Consider the following 26,394-nt stretch of genomic DNA (forward strand, 5'->3'; position numbering starts at 1 on the left):
ATAATCATAGAGAAACAGGTGGTTTGGGGGAGCACATTTTTTCAGTATTTTAATTTCATTAAAAATGTTTTTGTTAAAACATTTTTCGTTAAATTCACATAGATCCATTTTGTCTGCCAACAGTATATTCGGTAGTTTATGGTCTGCTGCAAAATTCTGTACCATTTGGCTTGGCAATTCTAACATGTTTTAGTCCCACCAGGGCACCATATGCTTAAGTTGTTCCAGGTAATAATAAAGTTTAAAGTCTGAGACAGACAGCCCACCAGCTTCCATTGGCTTTTTTACAGCTGAGAGAGCAATCCACAGTTCACTATACCCCAGAATAGTTTGAGTAATAGTGTATCGAACACCATAAAGTAAGAATGTCATAAAACCATTGGCATTACTTGAAATAAATATAAAGGTTTAGGCTGGATAACCTTCTTGGAGAGCACAATCTTTCCCATGAGATAAATATGTAAACTGGACCAGGTTTTAACCAAATTATCCAAACTGGATAATGCCTTACCAAGATTATCTTGAAACAAAATGGTGGATCCGCATTAGTACATACACCCAAGTATCTGAAGGAGTCTGTAGTGGTTTTCAGGGGGATACCTTCTGGTTCCTGTTTCAGAATATTTAACTAGAGGGATAATCCCCAATGCTAGGACCTGCGGTCAAAATACCATATAACGTGTAGTTGTCCTAATTGCTTTGTTTGGGAGCACAGTTGTGTGCATTTAATTTGTATTCGTATACATTAAGGAATCCAAATTGCCAGCATTGTTAGCAACAGTAAATTGCAATCACCAGTCAATTGTGATTCAACTTGTTTTATACTTCAGTATAGAGCGATGGTATATCAATCCCCATCCTCTTATCATTTCATTTTTCAAAGTTATTTCATCAAAACTAGTTTTTACTTTTAGTGAAAAACATTGATAGGATATGCAGCATTTAACAATTTATTCTACTGCATATATTAATCTAATCCAAATTTCACACATGGTGATGTGTATACATTCCTAGGAGTTTTTTCAATCCAAAGGACTTAATATAAACAAACAATTCATGTGTGGATACAAACAAAGTGTTTTAACAAAACATTACATATGGTAAAAGGTGGAAAAAACAATGAGTACTAAGCTGTGTATAGCATGAGCATTTAGAGTTGTGAAAATCTATAAAGGTTCTCTAAACTCTATAGTTCCAGTGTTCGTTTTGGGTATTCGTTCCACTGGATTTGGTGGAAGTGTCTAATGAGATCTGGGGTATTTAATGAAGGTCAACGTCACTATTTATTAGCAAAAAGTTCCAGGCAGGCCTTCCTATTTTCTAGTCCTGGCACTTCTTTAGACGTTTCGGCAGGTAGCGATTTGGTCTCCATTCATCTGGAACTGGATGGTTAAGTCCCTTGTAGAGAGTAGAGTTTCTTCACCCAGGGGTTGTTAGTGGAAACATAAAATAAGTTGAACCACAATTGACTGGTGACTGCAATTTACTGTTGCTAACAATGCTGGAAATTTGGAGTCATTAAATGTATACAAATTAAAATTAAATGCATACAACTGTGCTCCCAAACAAAGCAGCGAGGACAACTCCATGTTATACAGTCTCCTGTTTGCGAAACCAGGAGGTAAGTATAGAACAGATTTTGCAGAGTTTAATAATAGGCCTGATACTGCACCATATTGTTCTATTGTCTGCAGAATGGTGGGGGTGTTAGTGCTTGAGTGTTCAAGATTTTAAAGAAAATCATGGTGTATAAAGATATTATAGGCTCAAACCCATATGCTGGTATCACACAGTTGGTCTAAGGTTGTCCTGACTTTACAAGCCAGGGGTTCTATGGAAAAGGCATATAGTATGTGTGGTAAGGGACACCCCTGCCTCGTTCCTCTTTCTAGGCTCAATTAATTAAATATAACATTGTTTGTACACATCCTGGCACTGGGACTATTATATAATAAGGCAATCACTTTTGAAATTGTGGGCCAAAGCCAAACTCCTGAAGAACCGTGAGCATAAATCGTCAGTCTACTGAATTAAAAGCCTTCTTGGCATCTAAATTGGCCAATGCCAGGTAGAGTGGGTTGATGTTATTTATATCCAATATCAAGATGAGACTTCTTAAAATTAGGTTAGTATTTCGACCAGCAATGAAACCAGCTTGATGTGTCATTACTAATTCAGCCAATCTATTTATGAGGATTTTGCTTAATATTTTCATATTAGTGTTGATCAAAGATAGAGGTCTGTATGATCCACATTTAGTTTCAGATTTGTCAGGTTTCAATAGAAGAATCAATGCCTGTCTAAGTGTGGGTAGCAGTACACTGTTTGATGATTCTACATACATACTATGTAAATATGGGATCAGTACATACTCATACAAAATATAAAACTTTACAAGCAATCCATCTGTGCCTAGGATCTTGACTTTCGGTCAATCAGCTATGGCCTGTGTAATATCTTGTCAAGCATCTTCAGGCAACATGTCTCCCATTCCTCTGTGTGGAGGACTGGGCTGTAAAAGGTACCCCAGGTGCCATTTTCGGGAATCCCTGGAGTGGTGAATCTTTTTCTTAGACAAAGAAGAGGAATGCTGGTGTGAAGGGCCGCTCAGTTAGCGGGGCATCTTGCTGTGTTTTTTCTTCTTCTTGTCTTTCTCTTTTTGTTTGTGCAAAGGCGATCTCTCCTCGGATCAATGTTCCACGCTTAGCGACCTCTAAGAGATACTGCATCTTCACCTTTAGACTTGTGAACGTAGGTGAAGATCTTTGAGTATCGTTCCCAAAAGACCTTTGGGTACATGAACTGGCAGGACCTGGAGTCCTGTGTGTTGTGGTTCTGGACCAAGCAGTAGAGACAAATACTGTGCAAGTCCAATGCCGACCTGAGTCGACCACAATCTGCACAAGGGTTGAACCCCAAAGCCTTTGTTGAGTTGGGCATGGCATCAAAAATATTCAAATAACTTGCATAGCATGTTCCTGAAGCAAACAAAATGGAAAAAAGGAACTGAGGTCACGGGGCGCAATACCATGCTATGTACTGGCTCCAACGTCATGTATTGTGCGGGGTGCTAAGAGACATATGGCGGAGCCGACATGGAGCTGTGCTGCACCCTCTAGTGGTGAAAAAGTTTCTGAAGAACAGCTGCGCTGTGAATGGGATAGTATAGATGATGAATAAGTGGGAGGAAGGAATTAATTAAAAGAGCCAATAAGCACGATGCCAACTTGTACTCCTCTGAAAAATCAAGTATTTCATCCTTGCCCCGAGATTTAAAACAATTAACAGTTAACAGTAGTCCTAATAGCAGGAGTCCCAGATGCCACCATCGCTCCTCTGCAAGCCATCCAGCATCGGGAGTAATATTTGTGCTCCAGCAGTACACTTTCACTTGCATATTGTCATCATTAAATACATTATACATGCATCAATTAAAGCTGATCGTTGAGGCATATGTCACTTTCATTTGTGAATCTACATAGGAAAAATGCCTACCATATACCAAGCATATTTTCTTTGTGAATGAGGAGGAAAGCATAGATTACTACAAGCACTGGTATATTCTTCATTTGTCCACGGATCCTTGAAAATTAGCCCCACTGTTCAAAATGTGTAGATTTAAAAAAAAATGACTTACTCAAGAAAAACTTACTTTTTCTGTGCATTATTAAGATTAAAAAATGAACTTCTGAAAATGGAAGTGGGGTGAGAAATTGTAAGTGGGTGCCTGGGACACCATGTAACTAACAATCTTGTATTCTAAAAATAAGTTATGATCCGTTGACATTGGGGAGTTGATTAGAAAGTTTTGATTGACTGCTGCGGCCATTCTAGCAGTTAACAGGTCCTCTATGTTCTCTACCTCTCTTCTCAGTATTCCCTAGGTTCCCTCTGATGACAGTACCCGTGTTCGAAATTGAGGGGAGCTGGGAGCTATTTAGCTCCTGCTTGTAGCCTAGAAGAGCTGGGGTAGCTTGGTACCAACAGCTACAAGGAGCTACGTTTGGCTCCCATGCCAGATGATGCCAAACTAACACACCTACGTGAATTTAACTTTTTGCATTTGGGACAATCAACAAATAAGCATCAGGACACATCTATATGACATTTAAAGCACAAGGGGTCATAACAAATAAGCAAAATGTTACATTTGCCTCTTCTGCTGAATTAGATTTGCGGAACACTATGTACTAGCTGCGAGTTCCCTGGTGGTAGCTCCTGCTCACTAGTTAATGCCGGATACCAGGAGCTGCTTTTAGCTCCTGATTATCTAATCTCAATTACCACCCATGCAGTACCTCAGTGTCAGTTTGAACAAAGGCAGATTTAACACCGCAAGCAGTCTGCTGATAGTGTGAGGCTCTGTCAGGACTGAGGACAGGCTGTTACTGTCTGTGCCTCCCTTTATCCAGGGATATCATTTAGGGGTCACCAGAGGTCGCAACTGCGATCCCTGAGGTCTCCCTTGCTACCCCTGTGGTCTCCCTTGCTACCCTATAAGAAAATGCAAGCTCGTGGGCTGTGGCCAGCACCATATGGCTCTTGGCTTCTGGAGTGGCTGGCTTTCTTGATCAGGCCTCTTATAAAAAAAAAGACAAAAAAAGAACAAGGGTTCCATAAGTCTAACACTTTCAGCAGTGACCCTAAATAAGAAAGAATAGGAATACCAAATAACTTGTCTTTCTGTAATTTTGTACAATAATTGCTAGACTCATTAAAGGTTTATTTCAGGCACACTTCAGGGGGTGAGTCACTGATGTAGTCTGTTCTTAAATACCTCAACTCAGCCTTTCTGAGGTCGATAAATGACTACCAACACAGATTGGGTGATATTGTATGTAATCTATATAAAGCGCTTAAGCGTAAGTGCTATATAATAAAACATCATTATCATTTGGCCATGGACGTCTGCTTGCATTCACAGTAATTTGGTAATATGGGCCTATGCACCCTGATCTTAACGATACATATGGCGATCCATTCTTGTATGAAATGTATATCACATTATAGTGATATCGTAACCATATTTTTCGTACTGTACTTAGGAACAATGCTATGTGATACCACTTCCTGTTTTGCCAAGTGGTGAAAGGTTGTGTTCCATCGCTTCCCGTGATATCACTTTGACGTGGGCCAAATGACATCACTTCCTGTGATGTCATCAGCGGTCAAGGGTCGTATGATGTCACTTCCGCTACCCATGGCATTTTGGTGAAATGACGTCCCTACCTTTATCCCTGCTGAATCTGGAAAGAGCACCATGTTTACCCTTACTCAGTACTTTTGTGACAATCCCGAGTGCCCTTTTGAGCCCTCCCTTCTGCCAAAAATGTATGCTCCCAATTCTCTTTCGATGACCCTGCTGTACCTTGTGCGAGCTGATAACAGATATTCGGTGTATGCTCCTTCTGATCTTGGCATGACACAGAGGCCCACACTTCCCAGTTACTTTGTTGGCAATCCTCCAATCTCACCTTGAGCATGGCCTGCTGATCTTCACTGTATTCCACTTGAGCTGAGGACAGGTTCAATATAGCTCTCTCCACCACGTCTTTCTCATTGTTGTAGATGTAGACATATGGACGTCTCACCACCACATAGCGTTTCACCCAGCCATTTGTGTGCGGCTCCAGGAAGTACAGGGTGCCCTTCTTGGAAACAATAGGACTGTGGCAAAAAGGAACATGTTCAAAATAAGTTACACAGCAAGAGCTGGAGAGCTGCAGCTACTTGAAATTTGACAATGGTAGCATAGGCACATACGATAGGTACAATTACATAGTCATTCAAATACATTTTAGTGTAGGGATGATAGGATAGGTTATCTGCATTGTTGCATAGCTATAGCTTCCAATTGTACCATATAAATAGACAGGAAGAATACATTACTTACTGCTCAGAAATGATCTCTCCGGTGGATGTGCCTACCACAGATTCCTCATTTTTTATATTGTATCTCCAGCGTCAGCTGGCTTCCAAAAATGTTTCTGCCACACAGGAGTGCAGGTAAGCTGTGCATTGGCTCTACTTGGTACTGTTGTACACCCCAAGCTGGCATTGACATCCGGAAAACTTTACATGGAGCCGCTGCATCCCATGAATGCAGTGCAGCCCTTTTTCCTAGCACTCGGCCACTGAGGCACTATGCAACAAACAAGATGTACAAGTTGTCTGCCTGGAGGGGTAGGTTGGGATGGCAGTGGGGAATCTGTGGGAGGAACATCCATCAAAGAGAACATTACTGAGGGATAAGTAATTTGATCTACTAACGGATTCCTTCCCCCCACAGTTTCCTCATCTTTGATAGCCTTTCTTAACAGTATGTAAATCAAGATGAGGGCAAGAGGACACTGCTTACACCACAAAACACTGGATGACAACATGGCCACGGCAAGCGTCTTGCACTGACAGTGAATACAGGTACTAATATTTGGCAAATGTGTGCAGAGACAAGCGCATAGCTGCTCGACATATGGCTAAGTCGGTGCCAGGGCATAGGAGGCCGTCAGTCCTGAGACCATTAGGCACATTCTTCACAGCCATATATTAGCATTCCGAGATGGAGAGGATGATCCACCATGACAGGGTCTATTAAGTCACAGCCCTGCCAGCACAAGCACTAGCAGAACCCAAAATGAGCTGGTCATCCTTCATGATATCCCTCATGCAAGAGACGTAGTAGCTGAAGGGCGAACCAGATCCAGTTGATGAAATAGTTCCTCAGTCTTAGAAGTGTGAGGTGAAAGGAAAATCACAAGACGATGGATCTTCTGAGAGAGATGAAAGTCTGAGACAACCATCGGAAGGTAGGAGGGTCTTCTTTTCCTTGGAAAACACCATATAAGGAACAGGTTGCTTACCTGTAACTATTGTTCTCCAGCATGGGTCTGGCATGGATTCACATCCTCATGAATATTCCCTGTGGTCAGGCTGGGAATCCACGGTAAAAGAAAAAAGTTTCACTTACAAACTGGATTTTTCCTTTAGACCAGTCACTATCCTCTGGGTCATACTCCCCCCATCCAATGACAGCCCTCTCCCTAAGCCACTCCTCTGGTAGAAATCTTCAGATTTGGTAAGCACGTAAAGTGGCAGTATGACCAAGAAGAGCCGCAGAGGGGCCAGAGGGAGGGTTCGGCTGTGAATCCATGCCATACCCATGCTAGAGAACAATAGTTATAGGTAACTAACTTGTTCCTTCTCCAGCATGGGGTCTGGCATAGATTCACATGCTCATGAATAACGAATACATAGCAGTACAACATTAAACAACCACAGGAGGTGGAAAGGCCCAACAGAAGCAATGAACCCTTACTTCCAGAACAAATTCACCTCAAGCGAGCAGGGTGCTTGGCCGACTCTAGACTCCTCCTTGTAATCCCTGTCGATGCAGTAGAACCATGGGAAAGTGTGTGCACACCTCCATGTAGCAGCCCTGCAGATGTCCAGCAGGGGCACACCCGACAGAAACGCCGTCGTCGCAGCGATCGCTCTGGTTGAGTGGGCTCTCGGATGGCCGGGCAGAGGTCGGTTCGCCAACCGATGCAAAAGCATGATGCAGCCGCAGACCCACCTTGAAATGGAAGCCTTGGACAAGGCCTTCCCATGGTTCACAGGACCAAAGTTCACAAAAAGTTGTGAAGTCTTCCAAAAACCCTCTGTGCGTGTCATGTAGAACTTCAAGGCACGAGCAACGTCCAGCGAGTGCAAGGCCCTCTCAACTGGTGACAAAGGTTTCAGGAACAAAACAGGTAACACCAAAGGCTTGTTGAGGTGCAATTCTGATGGATCCTTCATCATGAAAGCGGGATGCTGCAGCAGGACCAACCTTGATTTGTGCAAAATCAGAAATGGTTGCTTGCCTGGACCTCACCCAACCTCCTGGCATAGGTGATGGCCACATGGAAAGCTGTTTTCCATGAGAGGAACTTGAGAGGGGCCTGAATCATTGGCTTGAAGGGGGCCCTCATGAGCCTCGTCAGAACCACGTGGAGTTCCCAAATGCCAGGGCAGGAGCCTTCACTGGCGAGAAAGATTGAAAAAGTCCTTTGAGGAACCCCTTTTGAGTCAGTGAGACCACCGCGAAGATCTTCCTGGAGATCTGGTGTAGCAGGAAATAGCCGGCAGATGCACCTTGATAGAAGCATGTGCCAGGCTGGCCTTGGCCAAGGAGAGCAAGTATGGAAGAATTTGCTGGGTCATCACCCTCATCAGGGTAATTTTCTATGACTGGCACCACGTAGCGAAACACTTCCTCTTGTGACCGTAGCACTTCAAAGTTGACGATGCCCAAGCCTTGGCGAGGACCTCCCGGCAGTCCGCAGGCAACTCATATCCACCAAACTCTAGGGCTGCAGGAGCCAAGCCCTCAGGTTCAGCGATCCTGTGTCATGATGCAGGGTTGCGCCTCCTTGCCTGGTGAGAAGATCCAGAACTACCGGCAGCTTGACCAGAGTTGACTCTGACAGACTGAGCAGGTCCGGATACCAAATCTGCCTCAGCCACGCTGGGGCATTAAGTATCAACCCGCATTGGCACTGTCTGAGTGTGTTGATGACTCGTAGCAGGAGAGGCAATGGAGGAAACGTGTACAGGAACAGGCCTTCCCACGGGAAATAGAACACGTCCCCTATGCTCCTCGGTTGGTGGAATCTGCTGGCAAACTTCTGGCATTTGGAGTTTGCCACTGTCGCAAACAGATCCAATCTAGGGCCTGCCGCACTAAACGAAGATGTGATCCACCTGCTCCTGCTAAAGTACCCACTCCTGTGCAAATCCCTGCTGAGGGAGTCTGCGATGATGTTCTTGACTCCCGCTAGGTGAAGAGGAACGAGCAACATCTCTTGTCCGATGGCCCAGCGCCACAAGTCCTGTGCTTCCTTGGAGAGGGCTGGGGATCAAGTGTCCCCCAGTTTCCTGATGTAGAACATCATAGTGGTGTTGTCCATGAAGATCCTCACACCTTGCCCTTGAGAGATGGAAGGGACAATTTTAGGGCTCAAAACACTGCCTGTAGATCCAGGATGTTGATATGGAGATCCTTCTTCTCCGGCATCCACATGCCTCTTACATGCAGATGGCGTACATACACTAAGTGTGGGCTCTGAGAAACCTGAAGGTGTCTCATCCGCTAGTCTCTGGAGATCTGTTGTCCAGATGGCCAGGACACGGCCATCGCAATTGGATCCCAATCCTGTGGCTGGACCAGTGGGGGAGGATCACCTGGATGTGGGGGGTCTTCGTGAAGTGGAAGTGGGACACTGTATTATATTTAGAAGCTCTACCCCAGCCTTTCCGAGACAAACACTTTCTTACACCGTGAAAGACAGTGGAGTAACAGCAGAGACATTTACCTGACATGTCCCAACACAAGGATAAGGCAGAGTCACGCAATTGACAATAACTACACACACTTGAAGGCCCTTTCCCTTCCACAGAGGGATAAATGGTGGAGCATGAGAACACACTTGGAGCAAGGCAAACTGCATGAGGAAGCAGCTATTCCACAACTGCAGTTCAAAAGGAGGAGAAAGGCGGCAAGACCTGAAAGGATGCCAAGGAGGGAAGTCCCCTTGCCCTTTTTGACCCAGACCCGAAAGGAATCATAAGAGCGAAAACTACAGCTGGCCTGTCATGTAATAGATGGCAACAGTGCACAGGGCCCTCCCACCCTGATAAAGAAGGAGGGGAGAAGTGCCTGCTATCCTGGTACCGTCCTTGACACCAGAGACAAGAAACGCCAAGGAGTTCAGCACAGCCGGTGAGTCGGAAGCAGAACCAATAGTAAACCGGACTGTGTTGAACGAAGGATGCAAACGGCAACATGATTTGAATTGAAAGAATTTATGAACAATGAACTTGTGTGTTAAAAAACTTTTAAAGCTCAGGCAAAGACCAGCTGCAGAGTGGTTCGGTGCCACGTGGGCGCTCTCTCGAAAGACTCTGCTGGTCCCCTTTTGTTAAAACTACAGATACAAGAGCCCCTAGGAGAGCCTGACTCAAGCGGTCAAAGTGGTTTTTAGGCAGAATTATATGCAGTACCCTTTGGGAACACCACACCCAATTAAGACTACAAGTGACAGTACAAATTCACCTTTGGTACAAGCCTGTACTACACAGTAAAGTGGTAGCGATGGCTGAGCAGCTAGACTCCTCTCAAGAGCAAGTGAGCAGTATCAATAGTTACACAAAGGACAGCAGTTACTATGATTCAAACAAACACTGATTCAAGGTTTCTGAGTAAAAGAACATACATTTATTTACACATCAGTTGTATAACATTTCACTAAAGTAAAGCAGTTTAAAAATCACACTCTTAATACACCACACCACTCCCAATAGGTTCAAGACAAGTTAAGCTCACAAATGAAGTGGGAGCAAAATGGTACTCCAGAAATTTAAAGGAAAGGGAAAGACAAAGTTAGGCAGAAATTGACCAGCACCAACAGGTAAGCACAGCAATCTAGAAAGAGGAACTACAGTGATGGAATCAAATCAAAAAGGCTTAGGGTCAAAGTCAATAGGACAAAAGTCTTTTGCTCAAGATCACACAGCTCAGGGTAGTTCGCGGTTAAGTCTTTGCCAAGAGTTCCGGATGAAGTTGGTCAGCAGAAAGGTTAGTTTAAAGAGTAGAGAAGGACAAGTCCTCGGATTGGAGAAAGATTTCACACACTTTCCCCGCGGCTGAACGAAATGAACAACCGGATTTGCACAGTACCTTTAAATGGAGAAGAAGCTGCAGCTGAGGCGGATGTTCCTGGCAGTTCCTGCAGGGTCACGGTTCCTGAAGCAACTGTTGGACTGACACAAAGTAGGAAGACTGGAGGGTCCTGCACTACCCAGGGAAGAAACGAGCAGCAGAGCAAAGCAACGAATAAAAGGTGCGCTCCTTAAAACCCAAGCAGGGTCCGACCTTCCTGGCTATCCGGCCCACTGTAGCTCTGTACAGAGAATTCGACCAGAGGAAGGAGTCCTGGCTTGCAGTTTGGGCGAACTGGTTGGTCCCACCAGCTCAGGGGAAGAAGATTCCTGGAGGATCTTATCTGTCATTGGAGTTCGAGGATTTGGACCTGCAGCAGGGCTTCACCGGGCGGTTCAGTCATTGTAGGGGTCCTCTTCTGTCAGCTCCTCCTCGGTTCTTTTGTTCCAGTGGTGACTCTGCCTTTCCAGTCCCAGAGACCTGCTTTTTATGCAGTTTTCCCCCATTCACACAGCCTGGCTGTCAATCACACAGCAGGGTGGCTGTCCGGCCAGGACAGTCACCACAGCCAATCATTTCAGAGAGCGACATAGGTCTCCAAGGAGACCCTGTGCAGGGAGTCGTAAACCCCTCCCTCACATCCTGCCCCCCCAGACATGCAGGCGCCTAAGGTGGGCTTCTGCGTAGAAGCCACGAAAAGACAGTGAACAAAGAAATCAAACCTGGTTTGGCGCGTAGAGTAAAACACGAGAAAGACATTTTCAAAAAGAAATGGTGAATAAACCCAGCCAGAACTGTAATAAAAAATATATGGTATAGCGGGTTTAAGTTTGAGGCTGCCAAGATAGCGTAAAACAATACCAACGTTATTTAAGATAACCGCGGTAGAAGAAATGGGGTAGTTACCACTGCCACCAGCCAAGTATTGATTAAAAGGGAGCGAAACAACGCTCCAAGAGAATCAGACAAAAAGGGATAAGTATTAACTCTTTCCAGTACTCTATGTAAGATAGGGTGTACTGGGTCTGTGGTTTTACAGAGGCTAATAAAGTCAATGGCAACTTTATATGTTCTGGGAGACAGTAGTCAGTCCCAGAAAATGGGGTCTGAGTTGGGAAGTCTAAAAGACAGCCCTGTGTCACTGCACTGAAGGTGCTGTGTAACACACAGTAAAAAGATGATGCCTGTGGAGTAGGTGAGGCTCCACAGTCTAAGAACACAAAAAATGTTAAACACACATAGAAAAACACATGTAAGAGTGGGAAAGAAGGCTCACACTCTTACCAGGTGAAAAAAATAAACCCCTGAAATCCAGCAAAGCTGCTGAGGGACTCAGTAGGTAAGGGAAATTAGCCATTCTGGCAAATTCTCCCTAAAACTCACCCCCAGACTAAGGGACAGGAGGATTTAATCCACTCCTAGATGAATTTCTACCTCTAGCCGGTTAAAAACATCCTAGAGAGACCATCAGCATTTTGGTGGTGACATCCTGCTCTGTGCTCAATGGTGAAATCAAACCCTTGCAGGCAGATTGACCATCTCAGAAGTTTTGGGTTTTCCTCTTTCATTTGCATTAACCATCTCAAGGGTTGGTGGTCAGTTTGAATCACAAAAGTAGATCCATACAAGTATGGTCTAAACTTCTTCAAAGACCACTCAATGGCAAAACATTGACACTCTATGGTTGCACACCTTGTTTCTGGTTCCTTCAGTTTCCTACTGATGAAGCAAATGGGGTGCTCACTACCTTTCTCATCCAGTTGACTAAGGACTGCACCTATACCTGTATTGGAGGCATCTGCTGCACAATAAAGGTTTCGTGATAATCAGGAGCTCTTAGGACTGGAGCTTGACAAAGGGCTTTCTTCAGGTTTTCAATGCAGTCCTCATTCCATCTAACCTTTTTAGGGAATTTGGGAGAGGAGATCACATTCAAGGGAGAAGCTATGGTCCCATAGTTCTCTATGAAATTCCTGTAGTACCCAGTGAGACCTAGGAAAGTGCTCACATGGGTTTGAGTAGTAGGGGTAGCCCCGTTTTGTACAGCTTATACTTTGCTAGGCAATGGCCTTATTTCACCTCCTCCTACCTCATGACCAAGGTAGACCACTTTACTCTGACCAATTTGACATTTGCTTGCCTTTATGGTCAGATGGGTCTGCTCAAGAGCCTGCAAAACATATTGTAAGTGCTCAATATGTTCTTTCCAGATTGGGCTGAACACGGCAATGTCATCCAAGTATGCCATGCAGAAGTCCTCCATCCCATTCAGAACTTGATTGACCATCCTCTGGAATGTAGCAGGTCTATTCTTTAGTCCAAAAGGCATAACCTTAAACTGGCAGAAGCTTGCTGGGATAGAGAATGCAGTTTTCTCCTTGGCATGGTCTGTCAGGGCTATTTGCCAATAGCCTGACGCCAGATCAAATGTACTGAGGTACTTGGCTGAACCAAGTCTATCCACCAGTTCATCTGTCCTTGGCAAAGGATGGGATCAGTCTTAGTGACTGCATTTAGAGCTCTATAGTCCACACAGAATCTCAGCTCCTTGGATCGGATCCTGCCTTTGGTACTAGAAGAACTGGACTAGACCATGGACTTGTAGAGGGCTCTATAACGCTGAAATCAAGCATCTTGTTGACCTCTCCTTTGATGTGGGATCTCACATGTTCTGACATTCTGTAACCTCTGCTTTTCACAGGTAAACAGTCACCAGTGAGAATATAATGCTGGCCCCAAGGGGTCAAGCCTGGTGATAGTGAAAACAGGGAGGCAAACTGATTTAACAGAACTTTGCACTCCTCTTGTTGTTCAGAAGTCAGTTGAGAAGGGAGATTTACTCCTTTTTTCTCATCCAAAAGTTGGCCTCTGAGGAGGTCAGGTAGAGGTTCACTCTCCTCTTCGTCTTGAGCTGAAGCTAGAAGCAAAGCTCCCACTTCTGGTCTCGAGACATATGCCTTCAAACAATTGGTGTGAAAGACTCTGGGAGCCTCCTTAGGTCTGCCTAAGTCCACCAAATAGTTCACCTCTCCAAGTTTGCCCACAACCTTGAAGGGTCATATCCATTTGTCCTGCAAGGCCCTCTGCCTTGTTGGCACCATAACTAGCACAAGCTGGTCTTGAGTAAACTCAACCATGCTGGCCTTCTGGTCATGCCAATGTTTGACCAGAGCCTGACCTGCTTTTAAGTTATCACTAGCTTCTTCCATCATGTGTGACATTCTCCTCCGGAGACCTATCACATAGTCAGTCACTCCAACTGGCTTGGGGGAAGGAGCACTATCCAACCCCTCCTTAATCAGGGCCAATAGACCTCCGACTGGATGGCGATAGAGAAGCTCAAAGGGACTGTAACCAACTCCCTCTTGAGGAACTTCTCTAAGAGAAGGCATGGCAGTAGAAGGTCCCACTTTCTATTAAGGGGTTCCTCTAAAGCACCTATCATGCTCTTCATAGTACAATTAAACATCTCTACTAGTCCATTTGTCTGTGATGGTAGGCTGTAGAGAACTTGTAAGTGACAGCACAGTTTTTCCACATGGCTTGCATGTAGTGGGACATACAATTGGATCCCCTGTTGGATATAACTTCCTTATGAAAACCTACTCTGGTAAAAATACCAAGCAGAGCCTTAGCCACAGCCTGAGCCATAACAGTTCTCATAGGTATGCCTTCTGGGTATCTTGTAGCAGGGTCTACTACAACCAGGATAAACCTGTTCCCTGAATATGTGGAAGGGTCAAGGGGGCCAACAATGTCAATGCCCACCGTCTCAAAGGGTACTCCCACCACTGGGAGAGGAACCAGGTGTGCCACATTCTTGGCTCCACTCTTGACAGAGGTTCAGTCGGTTCACTGTAGAAGAGGCCATCTTCCCAGCTTAACCTATGCTTTCCAACTTCTTGCCCATCGAGTTGGTTAGCAGCCTGTTGTCGAAGACCCTCGAGAGTGGGACACTCTCTTTGTCCTCTGCTGAAGTCTGCCCTGTTGGGTCCACCTTCTGCCAGTAAAGACTGCAGCTCAGGAAGGTCAACAGGGTCAGAATCTTCAGCTAAGACAGTGTCTTCTTCCAAATCTGATTCTTCAGAAACTGGCTCAAACACACAAGGTTGCACCTCACACTCTGCCTCAGCAGATGGAGGAATCACAGGTGTTACCTTGGACAATCTTGGGGATGTCCTGGTTGGTAGCACAGGGGTGCTGTCTGACTTTTTCCCTGAGGTCTTGGGTTTCCCCTTTGCCTCATTCTTTCTAGAAATAGCTGTGAGCAAATCCTGTGGAGTGGAAGTGATAGTTTCCTCTATCAACTCCTCTGGAGAGCCTCTCAAGGTCCTCTCGCTTGCAGGCCTAGTGAGTTCTTGTCTCCTTTTACTGGGAGGCCTGTGGGTGCTTGACACAACTCCAAGAGTTTTCAGGTTATTACCCAACAGGACTCTCCCAGGCACTTCACTCTGCACACTAACAGGTATTTTGACAGTCATATCATTACACTGGATGAGAGCTGGTAACCGGGGAAGAATTTGCACAGGGCATCCAGCTAACTTGGTGAGGCGTTTGGGTGCCTTAGCAACATCCTCCACCTTGAAAAATGATTCATCCACCACAGTTATGCGGGCTCCAGTGTCTCTGATGGCAGGAGTCTCCTGGCCATTCACAAGAACACTATCCTTATAATACTCTTTAGTATTATCTGGGATGGAATTATAGACATCTAAATTCTGTTGTTCCCACAAGCCCAGGGACACTAAAGAAACACTAGCTGAGACTCTCATGGGTTCGTCAGCCAGTAGGTGAAAGTTCCCACTTGCCATAGGTACTTCTTCCTCTGGGAAGAAGGCTAAGGAGACAGTGTGGATCCCTGATGGTTTACCCTTACATCTGGGATCCCCTTTCACATGGCCAGTTGACCCACAAACATGACATTTCCCAAATATCTTGATGAATGGGGGTTTGTTCTGACCTCCATCTGGTTTGGGTCCAGATGGTACACTGGCCTGATTTGGTTTCCCTTGTGGTTTACCCTTATGTTGCTGTTTGTGGCCCTCTTTTGGATTGGAGGTATTAGAATTCTCCTTGTTATCTTTCTTTGGCTGCTTTCCCTCATCCATCTTCTGAGTTGCCCCAGAATCCTTGTGAGATGCCCTGTTGGCAACCCACAAGTCAGCAGCCTTTGCTAATTGCTTGGGGTCTATCTCCTTAGAATCAGCCAAGTGCTGTCTGAGCTCAGGAGAGCAGGCATCATAAATTGACTCCAACATAACAAGATTTCTCATACCTTCATAAGTGTTTACTCTGTATCCCTTAACCCAACCATCTAAGTTCTTCAAACATTCACATACCCAGGTAGCCCAAGGGGTACCATTGTGCTTTTTGAGGGTCCTTAACCTCTTAAGGTACTGGGAAGGGGTCTTCCCAAATCTAGCAATTAAAGCTAGCTTCACACACTCATAGTCCATCCTATCCACCTCCCCCAACTCCATCACAACATCAGATGCAACAGTTGGTAACCTAGAGAAGAGCAAGGGAAGCAACTGCTTCCCTGTAATACCTTGAATCCCATGGTTATATTCAAACATTGCCAACCAATCCAAAATATCAAGCTTAACCTCATACATACCCACAATTTCTTTAGACAGAGAGGGTCTCTTAGGACTGGAAGACCTAGAAGACTCTGGGAGAGAAGTATTTTCAAGAGATAACCTTTTCGTTTCTAGTTCATGGTTCAACTCCATTTCTCTGAGTTTAAGTTTGTGGTGTTTTTGTTCAGTTTGTGTTACGCTCACCTGGTATCCACGGGGACGCCACCCAGCCCTGGTTGGATGATTTGCACTCTCGAACTCTCTCCTGGTCCCTCTGGTTAAAGATGGGTCTGCAATATAGGAGAGCTGGATTCAATACCAGATTGTCTTTATGTTTTCCCACCTCCCTTGGCCTCAACTCCCTCCTCCCCCTTGGGCCCTCTCCTCACCTTAATATTGTAAAAGGTGGATTCTCCGTCCTGCTCCTCGTGGCAGGGGCGCGTAGATGTGGGGGGCGAGCAGCGACCAATTTACTTCACTAGTGCAAACCCCCCCTGTGGGAATCCAGGCCTGCTGCGACTCCGTAGGTTTGCTTCTTTACAGTCTTTATATGCAGTTCTTATGTTCCTCTTAGTTCAAATAATAATGTCTTGCTTCTTTCCTTTTAGGTATGGAAAGGTATTTTGTAGTTGTCATGCAGTTTGAAGATGAGTATGGGCCGGTAGGCGAAAGCGCGGTGTGCGCGATGCTGTCCGGTGAGTAATGCGCGATGCACGGCGCTGTTTCGCCTTTTATATTGCTAACCTGTGTCTTTTCTCTCCTTGCAGGTTGCGATGTTCCTCGCCGAGCGCCGTGATGTTCCAGCAATGATACTGACCAGGAGATGACTACCCAGGTAAGAATTGTGTGGCTTTCTTCATTCGGAAGGAAACGTGAGTAAATGCTTACTAATGCTGTCTTTCTTTCTCCTCTTTCCAGGTTGTGGTATTCCAGGATGCATGCAGTGCCGGATAATGGAGTTCATACCTTCAGGTGAGTGGAACTGAAGTCGGCGATGGATTGAAGACAGGATACTGTTCCAGGTAAGTTTCGTAGTGTTCTTTCTCTCTCTGTAGGTCCTTGGTTTCAGATAAGCTGGCATCAAAGAACTGGACGCAGTGAGCGTTATGCTGCCCACAGCCGAATAACGCAAAGCATGTTCTGCTGTTTGGGTGTGGTTTAAATAGTCTCAGGTAAAGTAGTCCAGGTAAAATAGTCCCAGGCCTGCCACACCCAAAGTAGTGCAGGTAAAGTAGTCCCAGGCATGCCACACCCAAAAGACTAGACCGCATAGCTCAGATCCTTGTAACTAAGCTATGTGTATGCCTCCATGTTGGCTGAACCCCCCCCAAGTTAAATAGTCCCATTCTAATGTTCGTCTTCATGATGGTTATGAGCCTGGCGCCCAAGGCGCCAGGACTGACTCCAAGAGAGTCTTGGATGAGGTTTTAAGGCCTTTGACCTGGCCCTAACTGGAAGGCTGACTTGCCAGTGAGGGCCAGGGGCAAGGGTCATGACAGTTTGTGCATTTAAACGTTTGAATTCCAATATTTTCTCATATTTTCTAGAGCAATGAATTCAGGACTGAGTGTAGGACCTGATTGGGGTCCCAGTGGACAAAGGTTGAGGTTGCTAAGCAGACAAGGGAGCAGTGAGGCCTACATTAGGAGACACATTTACTTCCTCTAACTCATCAATAATAGACACATTATCATCCTCATTATTTTCCACATTTGCTGGAGAGTCAGGCATTTCAGACCCACTCCCCAGACTTTGGCTCTTCAACAACTTTTCAATCAATTCAGACTTTTTGCCTTTGGCAGAGAGGTTCCTTTCTCTACACAGATTTTTTAAATAATCCACAGCGTAACTAAGGAGGGTCTCCTGACCGTAGCTTTCCATATCAGACATGATTAATATTGCTTTTTAGTGATGTTAGCCTTGTGGTTAGTTGAGCCAAGGTAATAGCAGCACTCCAAGTGTAATTACTATACTTGATCCTACCTCTGCCACCAGTGTTAGGCAGAATTATATGCAGTACCCTTTGGGAACACCACACACAATTAAGACTACAAGTGACAGTACAAATTCACCTTTGGTACAAGCCTTTACTAAACAGTAAAGTGGTAGCGATGGCTGGGCAGCCAGACTTATCTCAAGAGCAAGTGAGCAGTATCAATAGTTACACAAAGGACAGCAGTTACTATGATTCAAACAAACACTGACTCAAGGTTTCTGAGTAAAAGAATATGCATTTATTTACACATCAGTTGTATAACATTTTGCTAATGTAAAGAAGTTTCAAAATCACACTCTTAATACACCACACCACTCCCAATAGGTTCCAGACGAGTTAAGCTCACAAATGAAGTGGGAGCAAAATGGCACTCCAGAAATTTAAAAGGGAGGGAAAGACAAAGTTAGGCAGAAATTGACCAGCACCAACAGGTAAGTAAGCAGGGCAATCTAGAAAGAGGAAGTACAGTGATGGAATCAAATCAAAAAGGCTTAGGGCCAAAGTCAATAGGACAAAGGTATTTTGCTCAAGATCACACAGCTCACGGTAGTTCGCGGTTAAGTCTTTGCCAAGAGTTTCGGACGAAGTTGGTCGGCAGAAAAGTTAGTTTAAAGAAAAGAGAATGACAAGCCCTCGGATTGGAGAAAGATTTCACACACTTTCACCGTGGCTGAACGAAACGAACAACCGGATTTGCACAGTACCTTTAAATGGAGAAGAAGCTGCAGCTGAGGCGGACGTTCCTGGCAGTTCCTGCAGGCTCACGGTTCCTGAAGCGACAGTCGGACTGACATGAAGTAGGAAGACTGGAGGGTCCTGCAATACCCAGGGAAGAAACCAGCAGCAAAGCAAAGCAACGAATAAAAGGTGCGCTCCTTAAAACCCAAGCAGGGTTCAACCTTCCTGGCTATCCGGCCCACTGTAGCTCTGTACAGCAAATTCGACCAGAGGAGGGAGTCCTGGCTTGCAGTTTGGGCGAAGTGGTTGGTCCCACCAGCTCAGGGGAAGAAGTTTCCTGGAGGCTCTTCTCTGTCGTTGGCGTTCAAGGATTCGGACCTGCAACAGGGCTACAATGGGTGGTTCAGTCATGGTAGGGGTCCTCTTCCGTCAGCTCCTCATCGGTTCTTTCGTTCCAGTGGCGACTCTGCCTTTCCAGCCCCAGAGACCTGCTTTTTATGCAGTTGTCCCCCATTCACACAGCCTGGCTGTCTAGTCACCACAGCCAATCATTTCAGAGAGCGACATGGGTATCCAAGGAGACCCTGTGCAGGGAGTCCTAAACACCTCCCTCACATCCTGTCCCCCCCAGACGTACAGGCGCCTAAGGAGGGCTTCTGCGTAGAAGCCCACAAAAAGACGGTGAACAAAGGAATCAAACCTAGTTTAGCCCGCAGGGTAAAACATGAGAAAGACATTTTCAAAAAGAAATGGCAAATAAACCCAGCCGTAACTGTAATAAAACATATATGGTCTAGCGGGTTTAAGTTCGAGGCTACCAAGATAGCCTAAAACAATACCAAGGTTATTTAAGATAACTGCGGTAGAAAAAATAGGGTAGTTACCACTGCCACCAGCCAAGTCTTAATGAAAAGGAAGTGAAACAACGCTCGAAGAGAAACAGCCAAAAGGGATAAGTATTAACCCTTTCCAGTACTCTGTGTAAGATAGGGTTTACTGGGTCTGTGGTTTTACAGATGCCAATAAAGTTAATGGCAATTTTATATGTTCTGGGAGACAGTAGTCAGTCCCAGAAAATGGAGTCCGAGTTGGGAAGTCTAAAAGACAACCCTGTGTCACTGCACTGACGGTGCTGTGTAACACACAGTAAAAAGATGCTGCCTGTGGAGTAGGTGAGGCTCCACAGTCTATGAACACAAAAAATGTTAAAAACACACAGCAAAACACATGTACAAGTGGGAAAAAAGGCTCACACTCTTACCAGGTGAAAAAAATAAACCCCAGAAATCCAGCAAAGCTGCTGAGGAACTCAGTGGGTAAGGGAAATTAGCCATTCTGGAGAATTCTCCCTAACAGTGGTCATACAAGGGTCGAGTAAAACCCCTTGTAGAATCGAAAGTCTTTGACCGTAGCCAAGAGGAAAGCTAAGGGAAATGAAGCCCTCATTTGTGATAAAGCAAAGTGAATTGTGTATCTGGCAGATGTGAACCCATCTGAGGGATGCCTGCAAGTCAGGGTGAAGCATAATAACCCTGTGAACTTTGTGTTCACAAGAGTGAACCCGGCTGAGAGATGTCCACAGTTAAAGATTGTTTAAAAAGACATTTGGACCTCATTACAAGTGTGCCAGTCCAGTAACAACGGTTCCGGTAAGTCCACTGGCACCATTGTTACCGGACCGGCATACTAAGAGTCTGTGGGCAGGTGCCATCCCACCTGCCAGGGTCAGACCTGGCAGGAAGAACAGCACCCGCCCGCAGAGTTTCACAGAAGCACCGGAACCGTTATTAACGGTGCCGGTGCTTCAGTGGTCCCCATTCCCATTGAGTTTTATGGGACTCAAATGGGAATGGGGATTTTAATATCGGGTGCCTGACTTCAAAGACTGCCGTGCTGTAATGCCCCAGTGTTTCCGGCAAGTCAGGTGCTGGAAAAATGTACAAGTCCGGCAGCAAACCTGCCGGTTTTACCGACACTGTTACCGCCGGACTTGTAATGAGGCGCATTGAGACTCATGAACACTCCAGGTGAAAATATTGGGAGTAATAGGCTGTAATGAACACGACAGAGGGAGGCTAACATTCAAGAAGGATCAGAGTCCGGATGAAGGGGATCCTGGGATGAAGAGGCATCACCCAACGTAAAAGATTACGGAAAGGAACTTTTGTTTTGTTATTGTTGACACATCAGGCCCTCGGAGGCAAGAGACTTTGTATGAAAGAGACTTGGCCATAGAAGGTCCTGATATCACTGAAAATAACTGTAACCTCCTGCTGGAGAAGCCCAGCTGTGTGCTGTGCTCAGGGGTCCCGCCTTGTCCCATGTTAAAAACATGGGGAAGGGAGACCCCAGCTATACCAACCTGACTTATTGTTTTGTGAACACTTCTTTCTTTTCTTGTGAAACATTATCCCACGCTATTTTGTAGCATAGCGGTAAGGTTTGTCAATATTATTATTATTTTTTTAATATAGGCCCTTTTTATTTGACTAGACTCTACTAGAACTGTGTTATTATTATTTGATGGTCATAGCTTGGTCCAGTCTTAGATTTAGGTTTAGATTAGGGGTTTCTCTCACCCATTTATACAGTTTAATAAACACCCTTGAACTGTGATCACTTGTGCCTGTCTTTACTGTTGTCACCATGAGTCCCTTACAGGGCTCCCCAGCCTTCCAGGGAAGTGTCTGTGGTGACCCTCTCCTGGTATGGGGTGGTTTTGAAACCCAGTGCCCTGGACGATGCTGGAGCGGGCGCCCCACCACCCTATCGCCCGATGGAAATCCTCGTCGAGAGGGAACTTGTCCGCGAAGTTTCTGGACACCTATATCCAGCAAGCCTCCAGGATCTCCTAAAGAGGTTGCATCTGTAACCTGCAGAGCCAGATGAGGTAGATATGATATATGATATGGCATTTATAACGCGCCTATACACAAGTGTTTCAAGGCGTGACGAGGCAAGGGAGGGGAACAAAAGGAGGACGGACAGCGATCCTACTAGGCCAGGTGTCATTCAGATCGCGCAAGTGCATGGGAGGGGACAGGGAACAGTCCAGCACATGAGAGTGATGATAACAATAATAAGTACGGCCAACAAGTGGCAAGTGTTATGGTAAATGCATTCATCAGGTGTCAAGGGCTGGTAGGGGGACTGTAGGGATACAGAAACAGTCCCCTAGTGTGGGGGTTGCCAGGTGGCCAGTGCAGGTGTGTGACGCTGGCAGGTGGGGGGCCTGGGCTCGAGATCAGAGTGTGTCCAGGTCACCAATGTAATTCAGGTAACAGCCAGGAAGTCAGCAGAGGAGAGGAGGAGAGAAGGCGGAAGCAAAGAGAAATGTTTTGAGTGCTTCTGGAACCAGAGATGGTTCTCCTTGAGTTTGAGGGAGGCAGGGAGGCTGTTCCAGAGGGAGGCACCAGCCGAAGAAAGAGATCTACCACCAACTCGTTGCTTGGAGAAGCGAGTGACCCTGAGGGAGTTGGAGGCAGATGAGCGGAGAGCTCGAGAAGAACAAGTTACTTACCAACTGTAACGTTCTTTCGACTGGATGTTCCTCCCACGTAATCCTCATCTTGTGATAAATTGTTATCTCCAGCTTCGCTGCTTCGGGAAAAAAAATTCTCGGCAGAGGGCACTGTGCTCGAGGTCGTGGCGTCGATTGTCCCTCGATGTACTCTGTACTCTGTCGACGTCACCGATGGTATAAATAGCTCGAGCCGCGCCTGTTGCTTCAGTTTTGTTTTTTTGATGAAATATATATATATATATATAGGAAAAACACTCATGCGTGTCCCATGACCGATACATTCTTCGTGATAGGAAAGTGTAAGAAAACGTAAACTGTACTGTGGGGTAGGATGGGAGGGTCGATGAGGAATACGTGGGAGGAACATCCAGTCGAAAGAACGTTACAGTTGGTAAGTAACTTGTTCTTCTCGAGCTCTCCGCTCATCTGCCTCCATCTTGTGATAGGCTCCCATAGCAGTATCAATTTTTGGAGGTGGGAGTACTAATTTCAGTTTTCGTGGACAGAATGCAGAACTGCCTTTGCAAATAAACCCTCGTTAGAGGAGGCAGTGTCCAAACAATAATGTTTAACAAAAGTATGCATTGTTTTCCAGGTTGCAGCTGCACAAATATCTGCTGCCGGTACTCCCCTCTTTAGAGCCGCAGAAGTAGCCATTCCCCTTGTAGAATGGGCACGAAGCCCATCTGGTGGTTCTTTTCCCGCTAATCTGTAGCATTCAACTATGGCTAATATGATCCAGCGGGAAATGGTCTGTTTTGTTACAGATAAGCCTAATTTATGACCAGTATGACCCACAAACAGTTGGTCATCTTGTCTCAATTTAGCAATCCTTGAGATGTAAAAACTAAGAGCCCTCCTGGGATCTAATCTGTGTAATCTCTCCTCTTCTTTGCCCAGATGAGGAGGAGGATAAAAAGTTGGTAGTACTATTTTTTGTGACAAATGGAAGTCCGAGACTACTTTTAGCAAGAACGAAGGTTTAACTTTAAGGACTACCTTATCTTTATAAAAAATAGTACATGGTGGTTTGCATGAGAGAGCCTGAAGTTCGCTAATCCTGCGGGCTGATGATAGGGCCACAAGGAGGACAGTTTTTAGAGTCAAAAGCCTCAATGGACATGAGTGCAGAGGCTCAAAAGGTATGCAAGTCAAGAATTTTAATACTAAATTTAAGTCCCAAGTTGGTGCATGAAAAGGTACTGGAGGGTATACATTAGTAAGCCCCCTTAAGAATTGAATTATTAACGGTATTTTGAATTATGAAACCTCTTCCGAGGAGCGCTTGAAAATGGACAGCGCAGCAAGGTATCCTTTGATTGTTCCTATCTGGAGCCCCAGATTAGCTAGATGTAGTAGAAAAGAGAGTACCATTGGGGGGCCACACTGAAAAGGGTCCACATCCTTGTCTTTGCACCAGTTACTAAACCTATTCCAGCGACATCGGTACAAAGACTTTGTTGCTGGTCTTCTGGCCGAAAGCAAGATTTCCATTACGTCATCAGGAAGATCCCAATCCTTGTATCTTAACCTCTTAGAAACCATGTGTGAAGGTTGAGTGTCTTGACCTCTGGATGGAGAACCCGACCTTCCTCTTGCGAGAGAAGATCCTCCCTTTGCGGAAGACGTATTGGAGGGCAGATGGACATGTCTAGAAGGTCCGGGTACCACGTTCTCCTTGCCCAATCCGGGGCAATTAGGATCATGGTTTTCCTGAACTTTCTCAACCTCCTGATTACTTGAGGAATCACGGGGACTGGGGGAAACGCGTACAGCAGTGTAAATTTCCACTCCACTACGAATGCCTCTCCCAGAGCTCCTCTTTGAGGAAATTCCCTTGAGCAGTACTGATCGCACTTCCGGTTGATCGCGGTGGCAAACAGATCCACTTGAGGGGTTCCCCAAAGGGCAAAGATCTCCAGAAGGACTTCCTGAACCAGCTCCCACTCGTGAGAGACCGTGCTCTGCCTGCTCAGAGCGTCTGCCGCCGTGTTCTTCTCTCCGGCTAGGTGAATTGCCGATAGAGAGATTCCTTCTCGTATTGCCCAGAACTAGAGCTGCATTGCTTCTCTGCACCGTGGCAGTGACCCTACACCTCCTCTCTTGTTGAGATAGTACATGGCCACTGTATTGTCCGTCATTATCAGGACATTCTTTCCCTGTACAGAGGGCAGAAAGGCCTTCATAGCTAGTCTGATTGCCCTCAGCTCCAATAGGTTGATGTGTAGTTTGGACTCCGATGGAGACCAACGACCGCTGATTGTCAGATCGTTGGTGTGTGCTCCCCACCCTGTGAGTGAGGCGTCCGTCACTACCGTTATCTCCGGCCATGGTTGCCAAAAAGACTCTCCCTTGAGAATGTTGTCGTTGCAAGCCCGCCATAGAAGATCCTGAACAACTGCGCTCGGGACTTGCAGAAGATCCGACATATTCCCTGAGAACTGGGACCACTGAGTTCCGAGTGCCCATTGAAGGGATCTCATTCTCAACCTGGCCTCTGGTACTAGGAAAATGCAGGATGCCATGAGGCCGAGCAACCTGAGAAAATCGAAGGCCGGTAGATGTTGGGCATTCTGAAACTTTGTTACCATCTGCTGGATGTGGAGAGCTCTCACTTCGGGAGGCGAGGCTTTTCCCGATGAAGTGTCCAAGACTGCTCCGATAAACTGGAGTTTCTGGGATGGTATCATGTGGAACTTCTTGAAATTGAGGGAGAAGCCCAGTTTGGGGAGGAAGTGGCAGGTGATCGAAAGATGTTCTTGAGCTTGTTCTCGTGAACTTGCTCTGATCAACCAGTCGTCTAGGTAGGGATATATGTGAATACCTCCTCTCCTGAGATTTTCTGCCACAACGACCAACAGTTTGGTGAAAACCCTCGGGGCGGAGGTCAACCCGAATGGCAGAACTCGAAACTGATAATGAGAATTGCCAATCGCGAACCTCAGGTACTTTCTGTGCTTTGGATGGATTGGCACATGAAAGTAAGCATCCTGAAGGTCCAATGATACCAACCAATCTTGGAGTTGGAGAGCCTGAAGGATCTGAGAAAGAGTCACCATCTTGAACTTGTCCTTCCTGAGGAACTTGTTCAAGTTTCTCAAGTCCAAGATGGGTCTCAGTCCTCCGTCCTTTTTTGGGATGAGAAAATATGGGGAGTACCAACCCCTGTTCCTCTGCGCTACAGGTACCAGTTCTATGGCACCTTTCTCTAGCAGTGTTAAAATTTCCTGCAACAGGAGCGGATCCGGAATTTTGGCGGAGTTGGCTCCTGGTGGATGATTCTGAGGCCTTTTTAGAAAGGGGAGACAGTAACCTTGGGCTACTGTTTCCAGTGCCCAAGCATCTGAGGTAATGCTCCGCCATTCCTTCAGATGTTGAGAGATCCTGCCTCCTACTGGTGTTTTGTGTAACAAGGTCTCAGAGGGATTCGGAGGCGGCTGCAGGAGTGGCTGAGGGTACAGATGCCGCTCCTGAGGCTGATTTTGCACCTCTAACTCGTGCTCCACGAGGGAAGTTTCTTTTGCCCCTTTGAGAAGCCTGTCCTCTTCCTCTACCAAAAGAGGAGTAGTATCGAAAAGAACGACCCCTCCAGGAAGATGAGCCGGAATAGGGTTTTAGAGGCTGGCGCAAAGAGGCGCTAAGTGATTTAGCTGCCGCTTTCGAGGTCTGAAGTTTTTCTAGGCTTTCATCAGCCTTTCTGCCAAAGAGCCTCGAGCCATCAAAGAGCATGTTGAGGAGTCTAGCTTGCACGTCTGGTGCAAATCCCGACTTCCTTAACCACGCAAATCTGCGTAGCACAACGCTTGCAGCCATGGATCTGCTGATACTATCAGCAGTATCCAGTCCAGACTGGAGACATTCCCCCATTGCCTCCTTCCCGTCTTTGACTATATTCAGGAAGCCTTCCCTTTCCTCGCCT

The 26,394-nt window shown here is 45.9% G+C and overlaps 1 protein-coding gene across 7 annotated transcripts in view; it reads right to left on the reverse strand.

The window, feature by feature from the left end:
• Nucleotides 1–26,394, reverse strand: part of KIF1A (kinesin family member 1A) — a 4,129,412-nt gene that overhangs the window by 390,142 nt on the left and 3,712,876 nt on the right. For all 7 annotated transcript variants that reach the window (XM_069618139.1, XM_069618143.1, XM_069618141.1 and 4 more), the window contains one exon: nucleotides 5,475–5,667. In XM_069618139.1, coding sequence (XP_069474240.1) covers nucleotides 5,475–5,667 — 193 coding nt within the window. The remainder of the gene's footprint in view (nucleotides 1–5,474; nucleotides 5,668–26,394) is intronic.

This window comes from Ambystoma mexicanum, chromosome 10 (assembly GCF_040938575.1).
Source record: "Ambystoma mexicanum isolate Mex_15411 chromosome 10, UKY_AmexF1_1, whole genome shotgun sequence".
NCBI lineage: Eukaryota > Metazoa > Chordata > Amphibia > Caudata > Ambystomatidae > Ambystoma > Ambystoma mexicanum.